We start from the raw sequence: 15,330 nt of genomic DNA on the forward strand, positions 1-15,330 counted from the left end.
CCCCTTTTTACCCCCTCTTTACCCCCTTCCCATTTTTATAATTAAATTAAAGAATTAAGACGTTGCCTGTACAATATAATATGATATTTTCATATAATTCCTTTTATTGTAGTTTATATACTATATTGTAAACTTTTTTTTTCAATTTTGCTTACAATGGATTCGTAATATTTTTCTGATTCTAAAGGTATATATGAACCCATATTTTTTTACCTGTGAAATGATAAAATTAAGTTCAGAGTTTTTATTCTCGTGGGTTTAAAAAAATCTATTTTTTCAATAATTACCTGACAGAATTGAAAAAGTAAGGTGTCAAATTAAAGATCTTACTATTTTTGTTCATAATGGCCCTTTTCTTTCTTTTTTTTGTTGCATTTTAGTACCTTAAAATCGACTTAATTTTTTTTTTTTAAAACTTAAATTACTTAAAAAATAAGAGGTCTACAAAAAAACCGATTGCATATCTGAATTCTATGAAAAATTTTACATCTACTACTTACTAAAAGAACCGGCTAGCTATAAAAAAAAGTTGATACACCTTCTTTTAAGTTTTAACAAGGTTATAACACTAATACAATCGAAGCTCGAGCTTTAAAGGGAAAAAAAGAGCATTGACACTTTAACTTAAAGGACGCCTGCAAGAAATAGCACGCTCTAACTGCTAAAAGACTGCCACAAGAAGACCCAATACCCCAAATTATAAGCCTTCAGCTTCAATAACAAAAAAGTTCTAGGCATTTCAAAATAGTATTTTATGTACAATGGAATTTTTGAATGATTTCCAATGCTCATAAAAGAAAAAACAATATTAAATTACGTTGCCTAGACATAAAATTATAACCTTATCTTTGTCAGAAACTTAGATTGCCTGTAACTGATTACATTTCACAATAAAAACACCACATTTCATAGTCAAAATCTATGAAAAAAATTCGATTTAAATTGCATTTTTAAACGAAAATCATAGCGGAAACAAAGGGGTAAACTAATACAAGCATAGCTGTGATTGGTTGTTAAGCTGATTCAGCCTTCTGATTGGCTACAGTACATTCGGTACAACGCAAGTAAAACTTATTTTTTTTTAATGATTTTGACTATAAAAATGGGTATTTTTATTGTAAAAATATAATTAGTTACTGGAAACCTAAATTTATGACAAAAATAAGCTTATAATTTTGTTTCTAGGCCACGTAGTTAAATTTCAAAGTTTTCAACATGAGCATTGCAATTCTTTCAAAATTTCCATTGTACATAAAATGTCATTTTAAACTAGAACTTTTTTGTTATAGAAGCTGAAGACTTCAAATTTGGGGTATTTGGTCTACTTGTGGCAGTCTTTCAGCAGTTAAAGCGTGGTATTTCTTGCAGGCTTCCTTTAAGCAGAATATAAATGTGAAGTGTAGTCAACATTGTATGTGAATTTGTTGCAAAACTGATTAAATACAATATACTGTTTAAAGACATAATTACATTTTTAAACTTAGCCTATAATTTTGTTCTATGTTGTCCCAAGAATCATTATTCTAGGAAACAGATCAACGGGATAATTTTATTATTCAAAAAAGGTTATAAAAAACAAAACTGCAAAAGTTTGAAATCGATAGGAAAAGTCTAAAGCGCCTAAATTAGCTATCTGTTGCGGACATACGGATGGACAGACCCTAATTATAAAACAAACTTTGCTTTTAAAAAGTTTAGAAAATCATGATATAGATATATTATCTTTGAAAATATCTTATAACAATAGCTTTAGATAAATGTATATTTTGAAGTTAAGAAACCTAATGTTTTGATTTGTGAATTTGCCTCCAAACTTCTTTGTTCCCGATAAATTATTAACATACAAGCTGACATTACTCCTCCCTCTCTTCCCCGTTTTACTAATATACCCTACCGTGGAGAAGCCCCACTACTTATACGCACTGATTGTACTGGATCGACGAGACGTGCATCCAATAGGAGGTCGAGGGATTCGTATGAGTTGGGTATAAGTATAGCATCATTATGTTCATCAAACTAGATTCATTTTTTAATTTCAACTATCAAGATGACCGGCAGAGGCAAAGGTGGCAAGGGACTCGGCAAAGGAGGTGCCAAGAGGCACAGGAAGGTGCTGAGAGATAATATCCAGGGCATTACAAAGCCCGCTATCAGGCGTTTAGCTCGTCGTGGTGGTGTCAAGCGTATCTCTGGTCTTATCTACGAGGAGACCCGTGGTGTTCTTAAGGTTTTCCTGGAGAATGTTATCAGAGATGCTGTCACCTACACTGAACACGCCAAGAGGAAGACTGTCACCGCTATGGATGTTGTATATGCCCTGAAGAGGCAAGGCCGTACTCTGTATGGATTCGGAGGTTAAATTCTCACTGCATAACTGATCTGCTAACTGGAAATGAACGGTTCTTTATAGAACCAACCATATAATTCAATATGAGATTTGTTACCATCAAATATGTTAATTCCATCAACCAACTCAGTTAATCCTATTATGGAAAGAGACAGATTCAAAAATAAATTTTATACTACAAAATATTTTAAAAAAACATTTGACCTTATTAAGCAAGAATGGACAGTTTTTTACTTTCAAATGTATGTATGCATATGTTTTTAAAGATCTCTAAAACTATAGATTAAAATGTATCTGTGACTAGAAAAGTGTATCCTTAGAAACAGCAGCGGTTACGTATTTAAGTTAAAAAAAATAATCATACATTTTCCAGGTACATAAATAAGACATCTCAATAAACAGATCTTTAAGTGTGTCCTTAAACAGTATATTCTATTTAAGCAATTTGAAAAACTTTGTTTAGACTTACACATTTACATCCTGCTTCAAGAATTAATGATTTTAGAGTTTGATTTTTAAGATATAAATTAAACATATGATTGTATTTATATTTCTAATATCACACAGTACTAGGTGAAGAGGTGAAATTAATGATAAACAAAGTTGAAATATAACTGATGATGCAAATTTATTTATAAATAAAACTATTTGATACATTTCATATTAATACTGGACAGGTAACAATCTTAAAGCTGTTTTAACAGAATTAATTGTAGACAATTCTAAATAGAAGGGACATCATTCGACTGTAAATTATAATGATCCCAAATGTTATACATATCTTTTATTTCCACCATCTAACTTTTCTTTGTAGATTATATGTAGTTCTTTGGTATTCTTTCATACACATATTCGTTCTTCTCTATTTGGCTAATAAATCTAAAAATAATATGTAAGTACGTCATTTGTTTAATACAGAATATTAGTGCTACATTAATTACTTGTAGCTGCAACCCTAATATCTAGGGGCACTGAATTAAAGGAGTGAAGGAGTTTGCAAATAAAATAGCCCTCAATCAACTAAAGACATATTCAAAATATGAATCTAAAAACTTCCGATAGCTAAAATTAGTGAGATCTTAACGTGAAAACAATAAATAGTACTACTTAATGTAATTGAACATCAAAGTCTACTAAAAATAACTTAAATTATTCTCTACGTGAAGAATGTTGTTATTAAACTAAAGCAAAACTAAAAACCAACACTATTCATTAATAACTATCAGAAGAAATAGTTTTTTTTAGTTGAATGATTTTGACGTAGTGATCGAAGGATTAACAATTACAGTCTAATTATATATAGGCTGAGAAACTAAAAATATATAAAATTTACCTCGAGTTCATTCTCTAAATTGCATGTTTTTAAGTTTTCTCCTTGTTTTCCTGGTGGACATTTCTTTTGTGTGCAGTCAGAGAACTTCGAGAAGAACAAAGCTTGTCGCATAAATCACATTTGTGCTTTACCTAAATAGTTTAATGCGTATATGTTGGATGAGTGACAACAGTTTTTATCACAGTTTTCGCTATTTGATTAACTATTTTTATCTATAAGAAAAAAGCGATGCTTGCAAGATTATTTAATTCGCTAAGTATAATATAAAGATACATTTTTCTTAAATCAAGAAATCTGATATCGGAAATTTGCGTCGCCCTTCCAACATGACAAACAAACAAACATCTTATCATAAGGATATCATTTAAATTGTTTACCTTTTTATGAACACTTTCGATGTGAACTTTCAGATATGACTTGCTAATTGCTTTATAATCACATTCTTCACATGGATATCTCACACCCAAATGATCCTAAATATATATTCAATATTCAGTCAATCGAGAAATTACGTTATTCTTTTTTTACTCCTTTTCAAAATTCAACTCCAAAATTAAATAAAATGCATAGGTACCTAGTTAAAAACTAATGTTAGAAGATTTTTCTAAAAATATAACCTAACAAAATAATGATTATTTTATTAGGGACAGATAAAAATTTGAAAGGTGTTTTTATTGAATTAATATGTGTAAAGAGATTATTTGATATCATGTAATCAATGGTTTTAATTTTAAATTTTAAAAAGGACGGTAGGTTGAACGTACAAACATACTATGTAATATAATAGCTTAGTTTGGGTGCTAAAAATTCCAAATACCTTTTTCCTATGTATTCTAAGGCTCTGCAGAGTATTTGTAACATAGTTACACTCCCTACACTTGAACTGGAGGCCACTGTGGAAAGCCTCGACATGTCTGTTCAGTGAAACAGCACTGGACCCCTGGAAGTCACAGGAATCACATGGGTGCTTCAACCCTTCATGCTTTGACTAAAATAAATTTTAAAATATGATTAGCTTAACTAATGAATTATGTTTTTTCGTTCAATTGAATTTAGATAGCGTAAAACCATCAAAGGAACCATGTGAAGCTAAAAATTAAAATTAAAATCTCAATCTGTTCAGTAGTTTAGTAGTGAATTTTTAAACTATAGATAAAAAACTATTATATATTAGGATATAAAGTTAATATGTTAGCTTATAAAACTTTTTGATCAATTATGTTTATTTAATTTATGCTGGGGAAAGATTAACTGAGTAAAACTTTTTACCTGGATATGTTTTCTTAGGTAGCTACTGTTTTTAGATTTATAATCACAGTGTGGGCAGGGGTACCTTACTCCTTCATGTTCTACTCTCTCATGTATTCTAGAATAAAAAGTGTGTTTTTTTTTTATTAAATAGTCGCGGAATTTAAATTTAAAACGGCATGCATTTACAATACATATATACCTACATTATATATATAATCAGATATTGAGAGTCTATATAACTGGAATAATATCTAAAATTATCGTCTGCTTGAAACTTGCTTGTTATCCTCCTATGTGTAAGAAAATAATCATTACCTTAAAGCAGCTGCCGTGCTTGCAGTATGATGACATTGTTTGCATGGAAATCTTGTATTATTGTGTATGGAAGCTATGTGTGACATCAAGGTACTCTGTGATGAACCCCTAAATGTAAACAATATGATGTTTATGCCGTTGTTAATTTTGAGTTAAGAATCTAGGTGATAATGACAATCTCTTTGCTTCACAAATCTAAAGTAATACAGTTCGATATCGCATATTAATATCAACATAGTAGGATTTGAATGAGATAAGGCAAGGTCGCTCAAAAATCAGCTATAAAATAATACATTTTTTTCAATAATTAACATTTTGCTACGAGAATAATTTATGTTCTTTGGGTATTGATCTACTATAGTAACGTGCTCGAACAATGACAGGGGCATAGTCGATATAAGTGGTAACAAGAACGTAAACGGTCAAAGACTCGAAGTTGTATTGTTGAATGAATAACATAATTATTATCTATTATACAAAGTAGAACGATGTCTGTCTGTCCGTCCGTCTGTCTGTCCTTCTGTCCCTTAAGATCTCGGTAACCACTGAACCGATCGGATTCTACTCTTCAGGGTATATACCTATTGGTCCTGTGGTGGTTTTAAGCTATTTTCTTAAGGGGGTGGGACAACCCCACCCCCCCCCCCCAAAAAAAAAAAACAAAAAAATTTCACCCCCATTTTTTAAAAAGAATTTGCTTAAGATTTCTCTGTTCCTTTTACGAATTTCGCCTTAATTTTTTTTTAAATCATAGGGCAAAGCCCCTAGAGGCTCGGGGCGACGTCGCTAGTAAATAGATAAAGGAGAAGAGAGATATAGAAAGAGAGAGAAATAGGGGTTATATACAGATTTAATTTTCTTTGTCCTCTCCCTCCCAGAATTTGAAGAATATAAAAAGATTAAAGTAGGAAAGAAGGGGATGTTTGTTTATTTCACGTATACACTAAAATAATGTATTAGCATATTCATATTCATATGGGCACTTCAATAGCATATGATATATCCTGAAAGCGGTATACAAGGGGGGGGGCGTAATGACATAAGCTCTTAAACCGTGAGCAAAATGGTCTAAATATTGAGCTAGACCCTTCAAACTTGGTATATAAGCTTAGTCCTATAGGTATTACATCTAAATGGCAAAAAAATCCAAAATTTTTTATTTTTAGGTTAGGTTAGGTAAGAAAAACCCTGCGGAAATGGGGTTTTTAGGCTTTTTTTGGTCTATTTTGATGTGGAAACTTGCCTTAATTTTTTTTTTCTTAGGGTTTTAACTTAAATACACTGTATCTATTCATATGGACATTATTTAAGATGATTCAGCAAGTCGGGAACCGACCCCAGGGGGCTAGGTGGGTTGCCCGCAGGGGTTAAGTTCATTTTTCCCAATATATTTGTTGTGATACATCAAATTATAGGTTTTTTAGGTCAAGGAACTCAAATTCAGAGCTAAAATAAGCATTAGACTAATCTGAAGCTAGCCCCAGCGGGCTAGGTTGGTGGCCCGCAGGGGTTAAGTGCATTTTTTCTAATATATATCTTGTTATATATCAAACTAAAGGTTTTTTAGGTCAAGAAACTCAAATTCTGAGCTAAAATTAGTATTAGACTGACCTGAAGCTAACCCCCCCCCCCCCTGGGCTAGGTTGGTTTTCTGCAGGGCTTAAGAGCATTTACCTAACCTAACCTAGAAACTTTCTTATATTTTCACAGGTTTTTTTCTTGAATAAACTGTGTCTATTAATGGGGACTTTATTTAAGATGATCCAGCAAGTCAAGGACCGACCCCAGCGGGCTAGGTGGGTGGCCCGCAGGGGTTAAGTGCATTTTTCCCAATATATATGTTGCGATACATCAAATTATAAGTTTTTTAGGTCAGTTAACTCAAATTCAGAGCTAGAATTAGCATAAGACTAATCTGAAACTAGCCCCAGCGGGCTAGGTTGGTGGCCCGCAGGGGTTAAATGCATTATTTCCAATATAGATCTTGTTATATATCAAAATAAAGGTTTTTAAGGTCAAGAAACTCAAATTCAGAGCTAAAATTGGCATAAGACTTACCTGAAGCTAACCCCTGCGGACTAGGTAGATTTTCCACAGGGCTTATGTGCATTTTACCTAACCTAACCTAAAACCTTACTTATTCTTTTTGGTTTTTTCCTTGAATAAACTGTGTCTATTAATGAGGACATTATTTTAGATAATCCAGCAAGTTGGGGACCGACCCCAGCGGGCTAGGTGGGTGGCTCACAGGGGTGAAGTGCATTTTTTCTGAAGTATGTGTTGTCATACATCAAATTATAGGTTTTTTATGTCAAGAAACTCAAATTCAGAGCTATTTTAAGCATTAGACTGACCTAAGGCTAACCCCCGCGGATTAGGTGGGTGGCCTGCAGGGGTAAATTTTCAAATTATAGGTTTTTAAAGTCAATTTGGAGCTAAAAAAAAACACAATAGCAACCTGATGCTAGTTTTTTCGTGGTATGTGGTATACATTAAATTAAAAAATTGTATCCTATTAGCATATTAAATTCTTCCACCGCTAACATTGTACTATCAAAATTGAAATTCTTTCAAATATATGCCATATAAATGTAGTTTAACCAATTAACCAGGAAAAAATATGCAGTTCACTAAATTAAGTTCAAATGCATTTCGTGAAACTACCCCTTTGAATTTCTGGACCTAAAAAACCTCTATTTTTATGTATGACAACTAAAAATGCACTCAACCCCTGCGGGCCACGCACCTAGCCTGCTGGGGTCTTAAATCTTAAATAATGTTCTAATAAATAGACACAGTTAATTCCAGAAAAGTAAGGTTCTAGGATAGGTTAGGTAATATACTTTTACGACTTTCAGGCAACTCACCTAGCCCGCTGGAGCTAGCTTCAGATTAGTCTGATGCTTTTATTAGCTGTAAATTTGAGTTTCTTGACCTTAAAAACCTATAGTTGGATGTATGACAACACATACTTTTTAAAAAAAATGCATTTAACCCCTGAGGGACACCCACCTAGCCCGCTGGGGTCGGTCTTCGACTTGCTGGATCATCTGGAATAAGGTCCTCATGAATGGACAGTTTATTTGAAAAAAAAACCTAAAAAAAAAATTAAATGTAAGTTTCTAGGTTAGGTTAGGTAAAATGCACTTAAGCCCTGTGGGCTACCTTTCTAGCCCGCTGGGGTTAGCTTCAGATTAGTCTAATGCTTATTTCAGCTCTGAATTTGAATTGGATTTATCAAAACATATATATAGTCTTCGACTTGTTGACTCATCTGAAATAAGGTCCTCATGAATGGACAGTTTATTCTAGAAAAAAAACCTAAAAAAAATAATAAATGTAAGTTTCTAGGTTAGCTTAGGTAAAATGCACTTAAGCCCTGTGGGCAACCCAGCTAGCCCGCTGGGGTTAGCTTCAGATTATTCTAATGCTTATTTTAGCTCTGAATTTGAGTTTATTGACCTAAAAAACATATCATTTGATGTATCACATCATATATATATTGGGGAAAATGCACTTAACCCCTGCGGGCCACCCATCTAGCCCGCTGGGGTCGGTCCCCGACTTGCTGGATCATCTTAAATAAAGTCTTCATTAATAGACACAGTTTATTCAAGAAAAAAAACCTGTAAAAATATAAGTAAGTTTCTAGGTTAGGTTAGGTTAGGTAAATGCTCTTAAGCCCTGCAGAAAACCAACCTAGCCCGGGGGGTTAGCTTCAGGTCAGTCTAATGCTAATTTTCGCTCAGAATTTGAGTTTCTTGACATAAAAAACCTATAGTTTGATAAATAACAAGATATATATTAGAAAAAATGCACTTAACCCCTGCGGGCCACCAACCTAGCCCGCTGGGGCTAGCTTCAGATTAGTCTAATGCTTATTTTAGCTCTTAATTTGAGTTCCTTGACCTAAAAAACCTATAATTTGATGTATCACAACAAATATATTAGGAAAAAATGAACTTAACCCCTGCGGGCCACCCACCTAGCCCCCTGGGGTCGGTCCCCGACTTGCTGAATCATCTTAAATAATGTCCATATGAATAGATACAGTGTATTTAAGTTAAAACCCTAAGAAAAAACAATTTAAGTCAAGTTTCCACATCAAATTAGACAAAAAAAAAGCCTAAAAACCCCATTTCCGCAGGGTTTTTCTTACCTAACCTAACCTAAAAATAAAAATTTTTGGATTTTTTTGCCATTTAGATGTAATACCTATAGGACTAGGCTTATATACCAAGTTTGAAGGGTCTAGCTCAATATTTAGACCATTTTGCTCACGGTTTAAGAGCTTATGTCATTACGCCCCCCCCCCCCCCCCTTTTTCTGTTTAAAGAAGTCAATCAGTGAAGCAGCAAATAGTGCATATAAAAATTACGTAATACAATACAAATAAACCAATAATAGGCCATTATATATTTTACCAATGACCACTTACAATGTATACTGGCATATCATTTTTATTAGACACTATTTGCTGCTTCTGAGTCGGTCAGTAGTAAGTGAGTCAGTCAGTGATGGAAGCTGATACAAAATTGTAACCAACCTGAAATCACATTGATCACATGGATGTTTCAGCTTGTCATGAACAGACTAAGTCAAAACATACATTTAGTTATTTTTTATCTACTAGCGGTTGCGCACCTAACATCTAGGCCAGTAAAACGGCTTAAAACCATCCAAATTGATAAATTTACTGAGCAGCTATCTAGATTTACTATATTTAATATGTATGTTTTCCTGAATATGAACTTTAATGTAGCTGGCGCTGGTTGCTTTGTAATCACAGTGAGGACAGGGATATCGAACACCCAGGTGTTTACTTCGGGTATGAAGCCTTAAATATAATATTATTACTTTAATTATATACCATACACTCCCTTTGCTCCACCCACTCCCCTCCTACTGTAAAAACATATCCAAGTAATTCTAAATCGATTTCTAAATTGTTTTCTGACAAAATTTTAAAATATTTATTAATAAAATGTAATGATTTAAAGTATAAACCAGAGTCGTGCAGAAGGGGGTTGTTGGAGGGTGGCAAAACCCTCTGCACGCCACCGATTTAAACACAAAGTAAACATTTTTATAAACAAACTGTTAAATTATGCTTACTTTAATGACTGCTTAGAATTTGTGACGTAGTCACAATCAGTACAAGTGAACTGGTTACCACTGTGTTTACTATCCATGTGTTTGTTCAGAGAACCTTTGGAGGCAGCTTTGAAATCACACTCCTTGCAATCGTGACGAGTCTAAACAAAATTACTTTGAATTGAAAAAAAACACTAGCTTTTAGTTGATATTTAGGGGCTATTTATTCAAAGGAAGAGGATGGGGTAGAAAAATAGCCTAAATCCTTGCAGGGACAGCTCCTTTCTTAAAATGGAGACATCAGTCAGTTTAGTGGTTAGAGTGATCTTAATTGACAGACAAATAAACCTTACTACATACATATCATAGAATATTTTAGCAAATTGAAAGGGATTAAATCAAACATAAGACTAATTGCTTTCAGTGTTTTTTTGGAGTGGAAATTTATCCTTCTATTCTATGGTTTAGTCAGAAATTTAGGCCGTTGCTAATAAATAAATCTTACCTGACTATGAGTTTGTATGATATGATTTTGAAGATTTTTTCTAATGTTAGTTGTGTATGTACAAAGATCACAGTCAAAGGGTCCAATAACGTTCTCTTTCTCTTTGGCATTTCCTTGTTCCTGTAAATACAAAAGTCATTATTTATTTTCAAGAAGTAAAATCTGTAAAATATATTTATTTTTTTAATTACTCCTCTAATAAAAATACATTCAGAAATTTTACTTACGCCTTAGGATAAAAAAAAGTATACCTAGTGGATATTGAAATCGCCTTTTGATATAAAATAAAATAACTGTCATTTCATGTAAGTATATAACAACACAAGTAATCTACTGGATATTTATTTTTACTTTGATATAAAAGAAGATATTATTATCTTGGACTTTGGAAATTCAATATTAACCATTAATAAATCCTATTACGTTTTTATAAGTTTCAGAGAAAACACAGTTTGGCTAATGCTCTTAAATTGTAGTTTCTTTAAAAAACTTTACCTCATCCTGATGAGTAGCTACGTCCAGCTCAAGACCTTCGTCCTGGTGAGTGGCAACATCAAGCTCCAGGTCTCCTTCTAGATCAGGGGACAGGTTGGGTGTGTTCCTATAGTCGCGTCGTGATTGTAAAATCAACTTAATTGAACCAATATGAATTTTGACATGGTTTTAACTTTAAGGAGGGTTTTAACAATGCTATCATCTCGTAAACAGTGAGCAATTGGCACTTGGGATTTATCCTATACAAAAACAAAAATAACAAAGAAATTTAGTTGACAACCCTGCCTTTGAAGTTGGTTTTGATGACTATGATCTTCAGAGCCTAACAAATGATGACTAGTTCCACTCATTAATCCACTTCCAGACCCTTGAATAAACAATTTTTTTTAGCCAAACTAAATTACTTTTTTCTACTATTCATACCTTCATCCGGTTTCTACTGAAGAAAATACTTTACCTACCATTTTTCGCAAATTTCAAGTTGAATAAAATTGCTTAATCTTATTTGTTGCATCTTATTAAAAAATATAAATTTTGTCACTTTCACCTGTATGAGTATGAATGCCTAGACCAAGTGCAAGTGGATGATGGTGTTGAAGTTCTTGGTGCAGCTGTTGGTGTAGATGGTGCTAATAATATATGAGTTTATAGTCCCAACAATGATATACCTAATAAATATAGAAGCGAAAAAAAGATAATACCTACTTATTTAACAAAATAGTTTGGACCTAAATAATAAATTTAAAATGTAGTATAAAATGAATAATAAGGTGTTGGTATATTTCTTCTGTGAATATTTGTAACATCATTCATTTAATATGGAGAGATGAACGAATCAAAAAGTTTAGATTTAATACTTTAAGTTGGAAAGCACTTAATATTATTCAAGAATTTTCTCCTTAACTAAATTGAATAAACATATTTATTTTCTACTTAAAATCTCTTCAAATATCCCTTTAGATGATTGCTATTAATTTACCATTTGTTGATGAGAGGTAGATGAAGAGGAGTGATGCATCACATGGACAACTTTCTCATGGTAAACAAGATTATTGTAAGAGTTGGTTACAAAGTCACACTAACAATCATGGATCGAATATCTATAATGTTAAAAAGAAATAGGTAGATCAGTAAAAATAAAGTAACCATTTAAAATATTTTTAAAAACTGTCTAGGTACCTATTGAAAAAAGGGTATTATCAACTTAGAATTTTTTTTTCAACATTGAAAAATTAATTTGAGTACCCCCCCCCCCCCCCCCCCCGACAGCGAACTATGAACTCTGGCCGCAGCGCTCGGCTCCCTAGCCTGCCTAGCCGCAGCGCTCGGCCCCCTTGCCTGCCAAGCCGCGGCGCTCGGCCCCCTTGCCTGCCTAGCCGCAGCGCTCGGCTCCCTAGCCTAAAACCTAACCTAACCTAAAATAGTTGTTCGTTGGTAGTCGGAGGGGGGGGAGGGGGGGGGAGGGGTACAAAATTGAAAAAAAAATTTCTAGGCGGATAACGCCGAAAAAAGTTTTGAACAGATAATAAAAGTAAATTAAAATGATTTAAGCCATGCAATAAATAAAATGCAAGTTAGTTTTCAATAACGAAGCTACTTATAATTAGAAATGTCCGCTTTTCTGAAACATTTTTGATGAAACGTTACTATATCTATTAATCTAAGAAAGATAGCTGATTTTTTTTGGTGAAGATGTCCTACAGAAATGAGCATCAAGTATACAATTTTTACTTTTAGTTGGTCTTTCAGTCATGCAACAAGAGACATCTATACAATGCTTTATTGGTTTTCTATTCATTATCACCTTATTTTCTTTCTTTTCTCCCTCTCATTATATAACTTATTAAATCTCCTGTATAATCTACTTTTTCTGTTACTAGCGGCTACGCCCCTAGAGGCCTCTAGTGGCACTTTAAATGTTTTTGTTTGTTAAAGTTTCTACGATAATTTTTTACGTACGATACCTCTTTATTTGACGTTGAAGTCTCCCATAATTTTTTTAAAATTTCAATTTTTTGTCATTTTTCTTGGGAGGGTGGTAGTACCCTCCCCCAAAATAGTTAAAAACCTTCCCAGGACATATGAGAATCTACCCTGTTAAGGAGAACCTGATCGGTTTAGCGGTTAGCGAGATCCTTCGGTACACACAGACAGACACACAGACATCCTGTTACTTTAGTATAAGGATTCATCATGACATTGAATTCCTTGCTACTTATAGATGTTGTCTTTCTTGTTAACTATATTTGGACTATTAAAATATATTTTGAGTAAAAAACATTTGAAAATGATTCCTGGTGGCAGTAAACTCTGGTCAGTCCATGGATATCAAAATAATGCTTCTGTAGATCAGCTTTAGTATGAAGGTCCAGACCACACTTAGCACAACAATGCTGTGAGGGTTGTTGCTGCTGTGGTAAGACTGGTGCCGAGCCAACAGCTGTCTGGCTGTGATGCAACTGAAAAAAAAAGGAATTTGTTGCAATAATGTTATTAGATTTTTTTCTTATGGAAATCATATTAAGAAAATTATTCATTTTATTTTTTCTTTAGATAAAATGTTATAAAAAAGATAGATGACTAAATAACACAAAGATTCAAAAGCATCTTTCCGTACAATTCTTAAGTGCAAATTATTTTCTCAATTACAGGTGAATTTTGGAACAAGAAAGATATGCATATCATTTTAAGAGTCATTGTCCCATCACACTTTAAGAAATATATCATTCCAAAAAACCTGATGGTGACCGACTAGAAGATCTGAACCAGAATCCATGCTGTGGCTGACAACTCCACTGGTCTGGTGAATATTGGGAAAAGGATAGAACCCTGGACTTCTTGCCGGGGGCGGAGGCATACTTGGTGTGGGTACTGGGGGCATACCGGGGGTTGGTGGTGGAGGCATTGTGGGAGGTGGTGGCATACCAGCATGTAAGGAGGGTATTTGACTTGAATAGTGGCACCTGTAATTTAAGAGTATAGATAATCTACAAGGAACCAAATTACTAATTTAGACATTAACTTCTCAAAGTTGTAATCATTTCGGAGAAGAAAACTTACCCAAAATTATCCCTATGAACAGTAAGAGCTGCATTGTGTGTAAGTTGAGGTTGCAGGTTTGAGTATCCAGCATATTTGTCCTGCACACAGCGAAAGTACTGATCATGACTGGAGAGTGGATGGAAGTCTAGCTTGACTTGCTCTTCGGCATAAACCTGGAAAATGAATTTTTATTTTTTTACATATGGTTTATTTGAATATTAGTAATAAAAATAATTACTATTTTTCCTTTATGAAAATCTCTTCCATTAATAAAGCAAGATTAGTTTCAATTAAACTGATGCATTTATAAAATGAAAAAATATAACTGTCCTTTAGTAAACAATAACGACAAAGAGAACGTCTCAAAATTATTTCCCTGGTCAATTTCCAAATTTTGGGCTTTAACTGGAAATTATTTTCTAATACTTCAATAATCTGTATAAAAAAAACGTTGAAAATCTGAAAACATTTACCAAATAAAATTGGGACAGACAGCCACGCTTAAAATGTACCTACTAGCCTTTTAACGTAGAGGATTTTATGGGATCGATAGGCCAATGGAACTACATGTTATATTGATATAATTACTTATGTTATAATACTAAATATAACTCAGTTCTGTAGATAAAAATTATTGGTTGAAAAGTTTAGATGCCACTAGTTTTGGAAATAACTTATCAATATCCTATAAAAGTATCCAAAGTTTTAGAAACTTAACGAAAAAGATAATTTAGTCAAAATTAATTTTAGTTTTCGTGTCCATTCCCTCCCTGCTTTTTACATAATTTACCTGTGAAAAATCATAAAGATTCTCATATCCTTGTCGATCTTCCATGGTTAGTTAAGGTATAATTAAGAAAAAAATTAAAAATGTAAGTTCATTTTATATGTGCAAAGTTGTTTGTTTTTGTGGATATTTTTGTTTGTTTACATATTGACAGTAAGCCG

The 15,330-nt window shown here is 33.2% G+C and overlaps 2 protein-coding genes across 2 annotated transcripts; one reads left to right on the top strand and one right to left on the bottom strand.

The window, feature by feature from the left end:
• The first annotated feature begins 2,035 nt into the window (after positions 1–2,035).
• LOC145312755 (histone H4) lies at positions 2,036–2,393 on the top strand. The gene has a single exon (XM_080152000.1). The coding sequence runs from the start codon at positions 2,048–2,050 to the stop codon at positions 2,357–2,359; it is 312 nt and encodes a 103-aa protein (XP_080008126.1). The 5' UTR covers positions 2,036–2,047; the 3' UTR covers positions 2,360–2,393.
• Positions 2,394–2,958: 565 nt separating this feature from the next.
• Positions 2,959–15,330, bottom strand: LOC145306855 (uncharacterized). The gene is made up of 18 exons (XM_080149180.1): positions 15,173–15,330; positions 14,401–14,555; positions 14,078–14,303; positions 13,635–13,799; positions 12,320–12,418; positions 11,888–11,969; positions 11,626–11,707; positions 11,341–11,446; positions 10,846–10,965; positions 10,362–10,501; positions 9,987–10,083; positions 9,793–9,839; positions 5,247–5,354; positions 4,950–5,046; positions 4,498–4,668; positions 4,058–4,153; positions 3,681–3,811; positions 2,959–3,226 (listed from the first exon to the last, which is right to left on the bottom strand). Exons 1-17 carry the CDS (start codon positions 15,215–15,217, stop codon positions 3,710–3,712), a joined length of 1,938 nt encoding a protein of 645 aa, XP_080005306.1. The 5' UTR covers positions 15,218–15,330; the 3' UTR covers positions 2,959–3,226; positions 3,681–3,709.

Source organism: Acartia tonsa, chromosome 2 (genome assembly GCF_053477335.1).
Source record: "Acartia tonsa isolate MP-2025a chromosome 2, ASM5347733v1, whole genome shotgun sequence".
Classification (NCBI taxonomy): Eukaryota; Metazoa; Arthropoda; class Copepoda; order Calanoida; family Acartiidae; genus Acartia; species Acartia tonsa.

Coding starts and splice junctions, on each gene's coding strand:
- LOC145312755 (XM_080152000.1), top strand. CDS start 2,048: ATGACCGGCAGAGGCAAAGGTGGCAAGGGACTCGGCAAAGGAGGTGCC.
- LOC145306855 (XM_080149180.1), bottom strand. CDS start 15,217: ATGGAAGATCGACAAGGATATGAGAATCTTTATGATTTTTCACAG. Junction 5,047..5,246: donor AGCACGGCAGCTGCTTTAAG/GTAATGATTATT, acceptor TTTTTATTCTAG/AATACATGAGAGAGTAGAAC. Junction 4,669..4,949: donor ACCTAAGAAAACATATCCAG/GTAAAAAGTTTT, acceptor AATTTATTTTAG/TCAAAGCATGAAGGGTTGAA.